The 14,669-nt window shown below is 47.8% G+C and overlaps 1 protein-coding gene across 1 annotated transcript in view; it reads right to left on the bottom strand.

Moving 5' to 3' along the window:
• Nucleotides 1-14,669, bottom strand: part of LOC144497643 (uncharacterized) — a 53,823-nt gene that overhangs the window by 23,031 nt on the left and 16,123 nt on the right. The window contains exon 6 of the mRNA XM_078219085.1: nucleotides 13,925-14,467. Within this exon, the coding sequence (XP_078075211.1) occupies nucleotides 13,925-14,467 (543 nt within the window). The remainder of the gene's footprint in view (nucleotides 1-13,924; nucleotides 14,468-14,669) is intronic.

The raw sequence follows: 14,669 nt of genomic DNA, 5'->3' as shown, positions 1-14,669 counted from the left end.
GACTTAGGGTTTGAGTGAGTAGTGTGGGTTACTTAGGGTTTAGGATTGGCATCTATCGCAATCTATATTTGTATATATGAGCTCAATGAAAATGTTGGTCGCTGGATTTTGTTGGTGTTTCGCTTGGTTGAGTTTCCCTATTATGGCCAGAATTCTCTGGCCATTCACGCCAGCGAGATTCTCCAGTCCCGCTGCCAGTCTCGCTGGCAGCACATCCCCATCCGTGGGTTTCCCGCTGGGATGGGGTGACATCAATGGGAATTCCCATTGACAGCGGCGGGAACCAGAGAATCCCGCTGACAAACAACACACCACCTCCCGCCTGCGGGAAACAAGGGGCTTGGAGGCAGGTGAGCTTCAGGTTTTTAGGTGTCCAGATCACCAACAACCTGTCCTGATCCCCCCATGCTGACACTATAGTTAAGAAAGCCCACAAGCACCTCTACTTTCTCTGGAAACTAAGGAAATTTGGCATGTCTGCTATGACTCTCTCCAACTTTTACAGATGCACCACAGAAAGCTTCTTTCTGGTTGTATCACACCTTGGTATGGCTCCTGCTCTGTCCAAGACCGCAATAAACTGAAGGGTCATGGATGTAGCCCAGTCCATCATGCAAACCAGTCTCCCATCCATTGATTCTGTCTACACTTCCCGCTGCCTCAGAAAAGAAGCCAGCATAATCAAGGACCCCACACACCTCAGACATTCTCTCTTCCAGCTTCTTCCGTCGGGAAAAAGCTACAAAGGTCTGAGGTCACATACCAACCGACTCAAGAACAGCTTCTTCCCTGCTGCCATCAGACTTTTGAATGGAAATACCTTGGATAAAGTTGATCTTTCGCTACACCCTAGCTATGACTGTAACACTACATTCTGCACTCTGTCATTTCTTTCCCTATGAACGGTATGCTTTGTCTGTATCGAAAGCAAGAAACAATATTTTTCACTGTATACTCAAACATGTAACAATAATAAATCAAATCAAATCAAAGAATCTCGTTCTTTACGTTTGATTCAGACTATTTGGTAATGGGGTTTGCTGCGTGTCCAATCACTGGGCTTTTAAAAAAATTTTCTTTGTTGCCCGTTCCAATGGCACAAAGGTGTCCTATGAATCGAATTGTTAAATGTTGATTTAAGACACTGTTTGGTTTGGACTGACGAGATTACATTGTGTTGCTCGCATGCAATGTTTGATTTACTGAGGTGGTTCTCATGTGTTCTTGTTTCATCAGAGGCCGTGGCTTCGAGGTATCGTCATTGGGCTAGCAATCCAGAGACCCGGCGTAATGTCCTGGGGTCCCGGGTTCAAATCCCACCACAGCAAATGGTGAAACTTGAGTCTGGAATTAAAAGTCTAATGATAACCATTGTTGATGATCGGAAAAACCCATCTGATTCACCAATGTTCTTCAGGGAAGGAAATCCGCCATCCTTACCTGGTCCAGCCTACATGTGACTCCAGAGCCACAGCAATGTGGATGACTCTGAAATACCCTCTGAAATAGCTTAGCAAGCTAATTAATTCAAGGGCAGCGCTGGTCCAATGAATAAAAAAAGAGGAAATGCTAAAAACTCCCCAGAAATAATAGGGAATCAAGGGATTGTGAATCAGTCTGGTAAACCTTCATTGCACTCCCTCTATGGCAATTCCTCAGGTGTGGTCTCACCAAGGCTCTATACTCTGTGACGATTAAGAAATGTACCTTACTTTCTCGCACTTCCTGGCATTTTGTTGGAGACATCACACTCAAAAGTAAGCAAAATTGGCATACATGGGATTGGGGGGAGCGGGGGGAGGCTGGGGGGGCGGGGGCTGGGGGGGGTTGGGGGGGGTGTAACACACTGTCTTGGGTTGAGAAATCTGGGACACAAAACAGAGAGCAGGAATAAATGGGTCTTTTTTCAGGTGGGTCGGCTGTGATGGGTTTGGGCCTGTAAGGATCAGTACCTGGGCTTCAGCTATTCACAATGTTTTGGATGTGGGGATTAAATGTGGTATTTCCAACATGACACAAAACTCGGTGTGAGCTGTGAGGAGGATACAAAGAAGCTGCAAAGGGACTTGGAGAGGCTAAGCGAGTGGATGAAAATTTGCCAGGCGGAATACAGTGGCACGGTGGCACGGTGGTTTAGCACTGCTGCCTGACAGCACCAGGGACCCGGGTTCAATTCCGACCTCGGGTCACTTTCTGTGTGGAGTTTGCACGTTCTCCCCGTGTCTGTGTGGGTTTCCTCCAGGAGCTCCAGTTTCCTCCCACAGTCGCAAGATGTGCGGGTTAGGTGGATTGGCCATGCTAAATTGCCCCTTAGTCTCAGGGGGACTAGCTAGGGTAAATGCATGGGGTTATGGGGGTAGGGTCTGGGTGGGATCGTGGTCGGTGCAGACTTGATGGGCCAAATGGCCTCCTTCTGCACTGTCGGGATTCTATGTAATTCTATGATATGGACCAAATAAGGGCAGTTGGGACTAGCTGGGCGGGCACCATGGATCAGTTGGACCGAAGGGCCTGTTTTCGTGCTGTATTGCTCTATGACAGAGCAGGCTCGAAGGGCTGAATGGACTACTCCTGCTCCTATCTAATATGCTGTTATGTATCATTTTTAAGGCCCTTGATTGTTGGCAAGTTCCTCGGGGTAACGTTTCAGCTAAAAGACAGCACCTCTGGCAGTGCGGCACGTCCTCAGTACTGCACCAAGTGTTAGCCTGGTACATGTTCGGAACTCTGGATGGTAACTCAAAACCATATTTTTATTCTTTCAAATGATAAAGTTTAAAGATTATTTATTGGTGTCACAAGTAAGGCTTACAAGAACACTGCAAAGAAGTTACAGTGAAAATCCCCTCGTCGCCACACTCTGGCGCCTTTCAGGTACACTGAGGGAGAATTTAGCATGGCCAATGCACCTAACCATCTGGTCGGAGCAGCTGAGGGACTTCACTGGTGCATTCTGGGAGAAGTCGGAGCAGCAACATTTCCCAAGAAGTGGGAAGCAGAAGATCTGGTCTCAAGGAGTGGTAAGCCCGAAACACTACATTAGTGTTTCCCTCCCACTCTCCTTCTCCTCTAACCAAAAAAAAGGGAAGGTAAAAGTGATGGTAAGAGTTTTATACATTTTTTCAAATAATTTAATTGTGCTCAAAATGTCAGTCAGTGGGGTTCAGTGCTGCACGTGCAAGATGTGGGAGATCCGTGACGCTTCCAGCGTCTCGGACGACTATATCTGCAGGAAGTGCACCCAATTGCAGCTTGTTGTGGGAAAATCACCACTCGGAGTCAGATCTAAAGATTCAACACGCAGTTTTATTGGACAAAGCTTTGGGAGAAGCGCTGGGCTGTCCGCAGCGCGCGCAGTCACCTTCTCAACTTTACAATAGCAGTTCAGCATCTTTATACATTTTCAAATAATGGTCCAGTACGGACATTAGCCGTTATCGCATCGTTACACATTGAGTAGACAAGGATGGACATTGGCAATTATCACATCGTTATACATTGAGTAGATACATTTATGCATTTATGTCCCCATCAATGACTGATCTCATTACCAGAACTCGTTGTTTTGGTTCTGCTTTATCTCAAGCTAAGGTGCCTCAAGGTCTGATCTATTTCCTGCAGTAATTTAAACACTAACAGGCTTTTTAACTCACTGTGCAATGTCTGTGCCCAAGTCAGCACATCTTAATGTCTTTTCCCATTGTCCATTTTGTGCCAGGTAACCATCTTGTATCCTTTAATTTTGATTTTACTCCAACAAGGGAGGGAAATCTGCTGTCCTTACCTGGTCTGGCCTACATGTGACTCCAGAGCCACAGCAATGTGGTTGACTCTCAACCGTCCTCCAAGGGCAACTAGGGATGGGCAATAAATGCTGGCCAGCTTGCGACACCCATGCCCCATGAATGAATAAAAACAAACTGGCACTTTTCCAGAGCCAAGGATTACGTGCTGAGGGATGCACTAAAGCTTGGGACAGCTGCTGCCCCAAGGCGCAATGGGGAAGGTCACTGTCTAAGACCTTTCACCCACAGTAAACTGAGGGGTGCAGAACCCCCTTGGGCTGAATGACTCACCGAATGCAGACAGTGAATATTAAGCTCGGAGTGCAACTTTTTCTATATAGACAACCTGTAAAATAACTTTGCAACATTGTTAAATTTCTCTAATAACTGGCTATCTCATAAAAGACAGAGGGTGGTGGTGGATGGAAAATTTTCAGACTGGAGACCAGTTACCAGCGGTGTACCACAAGGATCAGTGCTTGGTCCTTTGCTCTTTGTGATTTTTATTAATTACTTGGAGGAGGGGGGCTGAAGGGTGGATCAGTAAATTTGCTGATGACACCAAGATTGGTGGAGTAGTGGATGAGGTGGAGGGCTGTTGTAGGCTGCAAAGTGACATTGATAGGATGGAGAGCTGGGCCGAAAAATGGCAGATGGAGTTTAACCCTGATAAGTGCGAGGTGATTCATTTTGGTAGGACAAATTTGAATGCAGATTACAGGGTCAAAGGTAGGGTTCTGAGGAATGTGGAGGAACAGATAGATTTTGGGTTCATATCCACAGATCTCTGAAGGTTGCCACTCAAGTGGACAGAGCCGTGAAGAAGACCACTTGTATGTTAGTGTTTATTAACAGGGGGTTGGAGTTTAAGAGCCGTGGGGTTATGCTGCAACTGTACAGGACCTTGGTGAGACCACATTTGGAATCTTGTGTGCAGTTCTGGTCACCTCACTATAAGAAGGATGTGGAAGCACTGGAAAGAGTGCAAAGGAGATTTACCAGGATGCTGCCTGGTTTGGAGGGTAGGTCTTATGAGGAAAGGTTGAGGGAGCTCGGGCTTTTCTCATTAGAGCGGAGGAGGTGGAGAGGCAACTTAATAGAGGTTTATGAGATGATGAGGGTAATAGATAGAGTGGATGTTCAGAGACTATTTCCTCGGGTGGATGTAGCTGTTACTTGGGGGCATAACTATAGGGTTCATGGTGGAAGATATAGGAGGGATGTCCGAGGTAGGTTCTTTACTCAGAGAGTGGTTGGGGTGTGGAATGGACTGCCTGCTGTGATAGTGGAGTCGGACACTTTAGGAACTTTCAAGATGTTATTGGATAGGCACATGGAGCACACTAGAATGATAGGGAGTGGGATAGCTTGATCTTGGTTTCGGACAAAGCTCGGCACAACATCGTGGGCCGAAGGGCCGGTCCTGTGCTGTACTTTTCTATGTTCTATGTTCTAATGTTTCCTTCACTCACCTGATGAAGAAGCAGTGCTCCGAAAGCTCGTGATTCCAAATAAACCTGTTGGACTTTAACCTGGTGTTGTGAGACTTCGGACTAAATGTATGTAAAGAACCTTTTTGTGTGATGGCCATGTAGGAATATTTGTAAAGTTCTTGCAATAGAATATTAATAGAACTTGCTTGTTATGCTGAGGGAGGCAGTATTGGTCTGAACAGGTTTCGTACAAAGCAATATTAATGTTTACATCTGCAGTATTTTTGCTTTGATTTTCCCTTGTTTCTGATGAAATGGTACAATATCACCTCCTGCTGGCGGATGAACCCAAGTACAAGCAGAAAGGAAAAAGGCGGACCTAAAAGAGAGGACACTGAGAATGCGGACGTGAAAGAATGGAGTATGCGAACGCGGACCGGCAAGAGTTAACGCACCGAATGCGGACCTGGAAGAGTGTGTGTATGGAGTGCGGACTTGAAAGAGTGGCTGTACAGAATGCGGACCTGAAAGAGTGTCTGCACATCGTGCGGACCTGGAAGAAGTATGTGCCGACTGTGGACCCGAGTGTATGTATGGAGTGCGGACCTGAAAGAGTGGATCTACAGAGGGCGGACCTCAGAGAGTGTGGACAGAGTGTGAGCCTGGAAGAATGTATAAGTGGGGTGCGGACCTGAAAGAGCAGAATTGAGGAATGCGGTCGTGAAAGAGTGGAGTTTGGGAATGCGGACCTCAAGGAACATATGCCTAGAGTGCGGACCTGAAAGAGTGGATGTGAGGAATGCGGACCTAAAAATATGGATGTGGGAATGCGGACTTGAAAGAGAGGAGTTTCGGAGTGCAAACCTGATAGAGTGGAGGGATTAGTGCATCCCAGGATGAAAACTACTGGCATGCAGCAACAGACACATCCTTCGCAGAAGCGAAGGAATTCCATACCAGGAACAGCAAAAGAAGAAATCGGGGACAAAACTCATCACTGGAACACGATACTGAAGGTTCCTTACGTCGGAGCAGGAACAGACATTCAGCCCATGGAGCCTGCTCAGTCATTCAATACAACCATTGATCATTTATTTCAATGACTTTTCCCCAGACCCCGATAAGAGGTACCTTTCCCTCTTTAGGCTTCAGTATTTAGAAATCTTTTTAACTACTCGGCTCTCTGTGAGCTGAAAGAGAATTCCAAAGATCCACAACCCCCTGTGCAAATCCTTGTCTCGGTTCTAAGTGGCTTCGTCCTTATTTTGAAACTCTGTCCCCTGGTTCTAGACTCTCCAAGATGTGGAGATGCCGGCGTTGGACTGGAGTAAACACAGTAAGAAGTTTCACAACACCAGGTTAAAGTCCAACAGGTCTAGACTCTCCAAGACAGGGAAAACATCTTATCTGCATCTAACCTATCTATTCCTTCAGTACTTTGGAGGTTTCAATGAGATCACCACTCATTCTTTGAAATTCCAGAGAATACCCAATGCCTCTACTTTCTCAGAAGACTAAGGAAATCTGGCATGTCAGCTATGACTCTCACCAACTTTTACAGATGCACCATAGAAAGCATTCTTTCTGGCTGTATCACAGCTTAATACAGCTCCTGCTCTGCCCAAGTCGTGAATGTAGCTCAATCCATCACGCAAACCAGCTTCCCATCCAGTGACTCTGTCTACACTTCCCGCTGCCTCGCCAAAGCAGCCAGCAGAATTAAGGACCCCACGCACCCCGGTTGTTCTCTCTTCCACCTTCTGTCGGGAAAAAGATGCAAAATTCTGAGGTCACGTACCATCCAACTCAAAACAGCTTCTTCCCTGTTGCTGCCAGACTTTTGAATGGACCTACCTTGCATTAACTTCATCTTTCTCTGCACCCTAGCTATGACTTGTAACACTACATTCTGCACTCTCTTGTTTCTTTCTCTATGAACTGTATGCTTTGTCTGGAGAGCGCACAAGAAGCAATACTTTTCACTGTAAACCAATACATGTGACGATAATAAATCAAATCAAATACCAAAATCTCTTCATAGGACAGTCCCACCTGAATCCATAGACTCCTACAGTGCAGAAGGAGGACATTCAGCCCATCATGTCTGCACCAACCATAATCCCACCCAGGCCCTAACCCCATGCATTTACGCTAACTAGCCCCCCTAACCGAACGGGCAATTTAGCATGCCCAATCAACCTAACCTATACATCTTTGGAGTGTGGGGGGAAAGCGGAGCACCCGGACGAAACCCATGCAGACACGGGGAGAATGTTCAAACTTCACACAGACAGTGACCCGAGCCAGGAACCGAACCTGGGTCTCTGGTGAGGCAGCACTGGTAACCACTGTGCCACCATGCCACCCTGTAACCTAGGTTAATCTTTGTTTCACTCACCTCTAGGGTAATAACCCTTCCTAAGGTAACTTGACAAAACTGCACACAGTGATCCCAAGTATGATCTAACCAAGGTCGTGTACAATTGAAGCAATAATTTACTACTCCTGTACTCAAATGGCAAAATAGGCTGTCATACCATTAGCCTTCCTCATAGCTTACTGTGTCTACATGTTAGTTTTCATGCAGATGCAGTAAGCTCCAGTTTCATCTCACAGTCTAAAGATGTGTGGGTGAGGTTGATTGGCCATGATAAATTGCCCCAAGTGTCAGGGGGATTAGTACGCTAAATGTTGGTTGCGGGATTAGGGCCTGGGGGGGGGGGGGGGCGGCAGAATTGTGGTTGGTAAAGACTCAATGGGCCGAATGGCCTCCCTCTGTACTGCAGGGATTCTATGATCTATTCAATGATCTATGAACTCCAAAAGGTTTGTCAATCATGATTTCCCATTCATTAATCTATATTAAGTATGCTCAATCAGATCATTATTATTCAAGTGCCCATTTGGCAGAACCTTTATAACAGATTCCAGCATTTCACCAATACTAATGTAAGGCTAACAATCTGTAGTTCCTCATTTTTGCTTCTCAGTCTTTTGGCTGAGATCAAGCCCCAGATTTGATGTAATAATGTCTGTTCTTGTCAGCTTGGAGAAAATGAGTCATAGGTGTGTACAGCACAGAAAAAGGCCATTCAGCCTGTTGTATCTGCATTGGTCAAAGACAGTTACATGGGTATGATGAGTATGGAGGGATGTGGGCCAAATGCAGGCATTTGGGACCAGCTTTGGGGTTTAAAAAAAAAGGGGACGGCATGGACAAGTTGGGCCGAAGGGCCTGCTTCCATGCTGTAAACCTCTATGACTCTATGACAAACCACCTAAACATTCTAATCCCATTTTCCGACATTTGGCCCGGAGCCTTGTATGCTTTGGAAAATGATACAGATTGTACAAATCACTGATGACACTGACTGCAAGAACACTGTTCCCAGATAATTGGATTTGGATTCAATTTGAACTTGAATTTGTTTTTGGAAGAAGCAAGGAGTTGGAATAAGGGCTTGCCCAGTTCACTCTGCGCATTGGCTTTGTAACTCTGAGAAAGGAATAAAGTTTTTTTGAAAAAAAGGTTCATCTGGACGAGTCTAGCTGGTTGCACTTCCAGTAGGCTGAATGTCAAAGTCCCCAAATGTGGGATACTCGACCGAAAAACTTGTGGTTTGTGGAGGAGGGTGTTCACGCTCTCCCCTCAGTTTCAAGTCAAAAAATAGAGGTTCTGTTTGTCTTGTTCAACATGTGGAAACTCTCAACATTTAATAAAAGTAGGAAATGCTGGACAAGTTCAGCAGGCCTGGCAGCATCTGTGGAGGGAGAAACAGAGTTAATGTTTCGAGTCGGTATGACCCTTCTACAGAACTGAAGAGGGGTGGAATTGCGATGAATTCAGTGGGAGAGGCGGGTGGAGAAGGTGGGGCAGAATAGGACAGGGTTAAGTCAGACTCTACCTCTTCCCTCTCCCCCCCGCCCTTCCCCACCCCACCTGCCTCTCCATATCTCCATCTCCCACCAAAAGAGAAAATGCTGGAAATCTCAGCAGGTATGGCAGCATCTGTAAGGAAAAGAGCTGACGTTTCGAGTCCAGATGTCAAAGCTTTGATAAAAGGTCATCCAGACACGAAACGTTGGCTCCATTCTCTCCCCACAGATGCTGCCAGACCTGTTGAGATTTTCCAGCGTTTTCTCTTCTGGTTTCAGATTCCAGCATCCGCAGTAATTTGCATTTTTTCTTCATCGCCCACCTCGGTCACGGGATTCCCGAAGGAAAGGTTAAGGACACTTTATCAAGGAGATGAGGAGCTGTAAGAGCTGAGAGGGGAAAATGCCGACCTGAAAGAGTCCAGGTAGAGAAACCGGACTGACAAAAGTAGAAGGAAATGCGGACCAGAAAGAACCAAGGGAGGGAAAGGGAGCGGAAAGAGCGGAGGGGATGCAGACCTGAAAGAGTGGATGGTAAATGCGGACCTGAAAGAGTGGAGGCAGACTGACCAGAATCCCGGTGCAAAAACTGAAACAGGATTTAACTGCGGACCTGAAAGAGGATGCGAGGATGCGGACCTGACAGAGTGGATGTGTGTAGTGCGGACTTGAAAGAGTGGATGTGGGCAGTGCGGACCTGAAGGAAAGGATGCGACAACAACAGATGAATGAACACCGCTCGACAATCACCAGGCAGGACCGTTCCCTTTCTGTTGGGGGAACACTTCAGCGGTCACGGGCATTCGGCCTCTGATCTTCGGGTAAGCGTTCTCCAAGGCGGCCTTCACAACACACGACAGCGCAGAGTCGCTGAGCAGAGGCTGATACAGTAAGAAGTCTCACAACACCAGGTTAAAGTCCAACAGGTTTAGTTGGTAGCAAATACCATAAGCTTTCGGAGCGCTGCCCCTTCGTCAGATGGAGTGGATATCTGTTCTCCAACAGTGCACAGAGACACAGAAATCAAGTTACAGAATACTAATTAGAATGCAAATCTTTTTTTCTTAGGATACTCTCTCCCTGTCCATTTCAAGAAATTGCTGTATTTTGCGTGTTAATCACCTACTAAACTCACAACAGAAAGTTAGAGTTGCTACTTAATAATAGAAGTACCTTTCATCGAGGAGATTTATATTCCAGCAGTGGCCTTTATCAGGTACAACTCGGAAAAGGAATAAGTGAAAGTGTGACTTCTCTCTCGGAGACAGTAAGTTGTTGTCAACATCTCAAAATTAATACTTGTGATCTTGTTTGATCAGGAACATGGAGTGTTAACCAAATCATTCCTCAAGATCCCAAGTGTCCCATTACCCTAATCAGCAACTTGCAACAGTTTACTGCCAATTGGTTACGGAGACACCCAATTGCTTGCTCTGTTTTCCCAGTTGCCCCATGTCAGGTCGAGGGTGGCGTCTTGTTTGGGGATCCCACTGACACAAACTCATCACGTGACATGTCAATGAGCAATGGAAAGTCAGCAGACAACTCACTCCATTCATTTGCCCATCTCAGCAAAATCCAGCCACAGGGGATGACGCTCGATCCACTTCACACCAAGAAGTTCGCAGACTGACGTGGCTGTTCCTTGTGCCAGAGACTTGTGTTGTCAATCTTTGTCGTAAACAGTGCTCTCTGGAGTCTGATACAATCAGAAAGGCAGAAGAAATGAAGTATTTTAAAGGAAACAATCCAGTCAGCCAGTATCTGAGATCCAGTGAAGACAGTTCCAGTTTACCCTGTTCAAAGGCAAAGCTTTTCATTGGCAGGGACAAGTCAGACTGACGTGATGTCCATTGGAAGAGAGCTGGAATGATTTTGCTTCTCATCTCGGTTGAGATTGGTACCATTCAGATGCTGATTTTCTGCATCGTCCTAAAATGAAAGAAGTGTATTTGTTAATTACAATGATCAAATATTCACAAATACTGGAGAGATACACGGACATGGAGATAGAACAAAGAAAATTACAGCACAGGAACAGGCCCTTCGGCCCTCCAAGCCTGCACCAACCATACTGGCTGACTTAACTAAAACCCCCGACCCTTCCGGGGACCATATCTCTCTATTCCCATCCTATTCATGTACGTGTCACGATGCCCCTTAAAAGTCACTACCGTATCTGCTTCCACTATCTTCCCCGGCAACGAGTTCCAGGCTACTACTCACTGTGCAAAAGATCTGCCTCGTACGTCTCCTTTAAACCTTGCCCCTCGCACCTTAAACCTATGCCCCCCAGTAATTGACTCTTCCACCCTGGGAAAAAGCTTCTGACTATCCACTCTGTCCATGCTTCTCATAATCTTGCAGACTTCTGTCAGGTCTCCTCTCAATCTCCGTCGCTCCAGTGAGAACAAACCAAGTTTCTCCAACTCTCCTCATAGCTAATGCCGTCCATACCAGGCAACATCCTGGTAAATCTTTTCTGTACCCTCTCCAAAGCCTCCACATCCTTCTGGCAGTGTGGCGACCAGAATTGAACACTATATTCCAAGTGCGGCCGAACTAAGGTTCCATAAAGCTGCAACATGACTTGCCAATTTTTAAACTCAATACCCCGGCCGATGAAGGCAAGCATGCCGTATGCCTTCTTGACTACCTTCTCACCCTGCATTGCCACTTTCAGTGACCTGTGTACCTGTACACCCAGATCCCTTTGCCTATCAGTACTCTTAAGGGTTCTACCATTTACTGTATATTTCCTATCTGTATTAGACCTTCCAAAATGCATTACCTCACATTTGTCCGGATTAAATTCCATCTGCCATCTCTCCACCCAAGTCTCCAACTGATCTATATCCTGCTGTATCCTCTGATGGTCCTCATCGCTTTCCGCAAATCCACCAACCTTTGTGACGTCCGCAAACTTATTAATCAATCCAGTTACATTTTCCTCCAAATCATTGATATATATTACAAACAGCAAAGGTCCCAGCACTGATCCCTGAGGAACACCACTTGTCACAGCCCTCCATTCAGAAACGCACCCTTCCACTGCTACCCTCTGTCTTCTTTGATCGAGCCAGTTTTGTATCCACCTTGCCAGCTCATCTCTGATCCCATGCGACTTCACCTTCTGCACCAGTCTGCCATGAGGGACCTTGTCAAAGGCCTTACTGAAGTCCATGCAGACATCCATTGCCCTACCCTCGTCAATCATCTTTGTCACTTCCTCGAAAAACTCGATCAAGTTCGTGAGACACGACCTCCCCTTCACAAAACCATGTTGCCTCTCGCTAATATGTCCACTTATTTCCAAGTGGGAATAAATCCTTTCTCGAAGAATCCTCTCCAATAATTTCCCCACCACTGATGTAAGGCTCACCGGCCTGTAACTACCTGGATAGTATTGAAAGACAGACAGACAGATGCAGACAGAAGGATCGAGAGATGAAGACACAGACAGAGAGACAGAGAGAACAGACAGGCACACAGAGTGAGAGAGTGACAGGAGAGAAACAGAGACACAGACAGAGAGACAGACAGAGAGTGACAGGAGTTCTGACCAATCCGTTTCCGGGGCCTGCGAACCCCGCCCCTTCACTCTGAATGACAGGCGCCCTGACCAATCACCTTTCCGGATTCCCCGAAAATGGGCCTCCCTCACTTTCCTGACAGGCGCTTTGACCAATCGGCTTTCAGACTCCCCGGAAACCGGTTTTCTTCGCGACGAAGTTCAGGCCAATCACCTTCCAAGGATCTGGAAGCCCGCCTCCGTCCCTCAGAGTGACAGGAGCTCCGGCCAATCGGCTTCCCCGATCCCCGGAATCCCGCCTCCCTCACTCAGAGTGACAGGTGCTCCGGCCAATCGGCGTCTCCATTCCCCGGAATCCTGCCTCCCTCACTCAGTGACAGGAGCTCCGGCCAATCGGCTTCCCCAATCCCCGGAATCCCACCTCCCTCACTCAGAGTGACAGGAGCTCCGGCCAATCGGCCTCTCCATTCCCCGGAATCCCGCCTCCCTCACTCAGTGACAGGAGCTCCGGCCAATCGGCTTCCCCACTCCCCGGAATCCCGCCTCCCTCACCCAGAGTGACAGGAGCTCCGGCCAATCGGCCTCTCCATTCCCCAGAATCCCGCCCCCCCACTCGGAGTGACAGGGGCTCCGGCCAATCGGCTTCTCCATTCCCCAGAATCCCGCCCCCCCACTCGGGGTGACAGGAGCTCCGACCAATCGGCTTCCCCAATCCCCGGTATCCCGCCTCCCTCACGCAGAGTGACAGGTGCTCCGGCCAATCGGCGTCTCCATTCCCCGGAATCCCGCCTCCCTCACTCAGTGACAGGAGCTCCCGCCAATCGGCTTCGGCAATCCCCGGAATCCCGCCTCCTTCACTCAGAGTGACAGGAGCTCCGGCCAATCGGCCTCTCCATTCCCCAGAATCCCGCCCCACCCACTCGGAGTGACAGGAGCTCCGACCAATCGACTTCTCCATTCCCCGGAATCCCGCCTCCCTCAGTCAGAGTGACAGAAGCTCCGGCCAATCGGCTTCTCCAGTCCCCGGAACCCCGCCCCCTCACTCAGTGACGACACAAACAACATGTAGAGTTTCTGCTTCTTGGATTTAATGATGAGCTGTGGAATCTTTGAGAAAAACTGTTTCTATTCCAGTGATTCTCAGATTGTTTTGTTTGAAGAATCATTTTACAAATGTAACCATGGAGCCCCCAATGTAAATTATAATTCTATATAATAACCACAATATGAACAGGTTCCATCAGTTTACAGCTGGCAGGAGGCAGGGAGACGGTGTGAAATTATGGGATGGATCTGTTAGTGACCTTTAACCCCGCAGATTGTCAGCGGCTCCGAGTTTTCCCAGATATTCCATCCCGGTCTGAAGATGGGAAAGATTCTCTCAGTGAAAGTGTGGGTGAAAGTGTGGAGATGGGACATGTTGTCCGCATTGTAAAATGACACCTGTCCACCCTCATAGTCCAGGAAAACCCCGATCTTCCGGGGATTCACACTCGGGGTGAGGGGGGTCTCTGAGGGGGAGGTGAGGGCTAAATAACCTCTTCCGAGACTCAGCCACACAATCCAGAATCCGGACTCAGGGCTCGGGTCGATTCCCCCTTTCCTGTTCACAGACTCTCGGGCCACTCCCAGAATCCACTCTGTCCCCGCCACCTCCACCTCCCAGTAATGTCTCCCTGATGTGAATCCCTCTGATCCCAGGACACATTCCCAGTAATCAAACCTCTCCGGGGTGTCAGGGAGCGGCTGCCGTTTGTCTCCGAGTCTCACACTGGTCCGGTCCTCAGACAGGATGAGCTGGGGATTCGCTGTGTTCGGATCCAGAGTCAGAGAGGCTGGAGCTGGGGGAAAGTTACAATAACACAGTCAGTGATTTAGAGAGAGGGGGTGGGGAGGGGAGAGAGTGTGAGGAGTGAGGAAGAGAGGAGAGAGGTTTGTGAGGGGGAGGGGAGAATGAGGGGTAGGGGAGAGTGGGAGCATGAATGGGATGGCAACATGGAGCCCCAGAGGGAGGGGAGAGGAGTGGGAATAGACCAGGAAGGA

The sequence above is a fragment of the Mustelus asterias genome, chromosome 8, assembly GCF_964213995.1.
Source record: "Mustelus asterias chromosome 8, sMusAst1.hap1.1, whole genome shotgun sequence".
In the NCBI taxonomy this organism is placed as follows: Eukaryota; Metazoa; Chordata; class Chondrichthyes; order Carcharhiniformes; family Triakidae; genus Mustelus; species Mustelus asterias.
The sequence above is the reverse complement of the archived record's forward strand: the minus strand, read 5'-3'. Positions and strand labels throughout refer to the sequence as shown.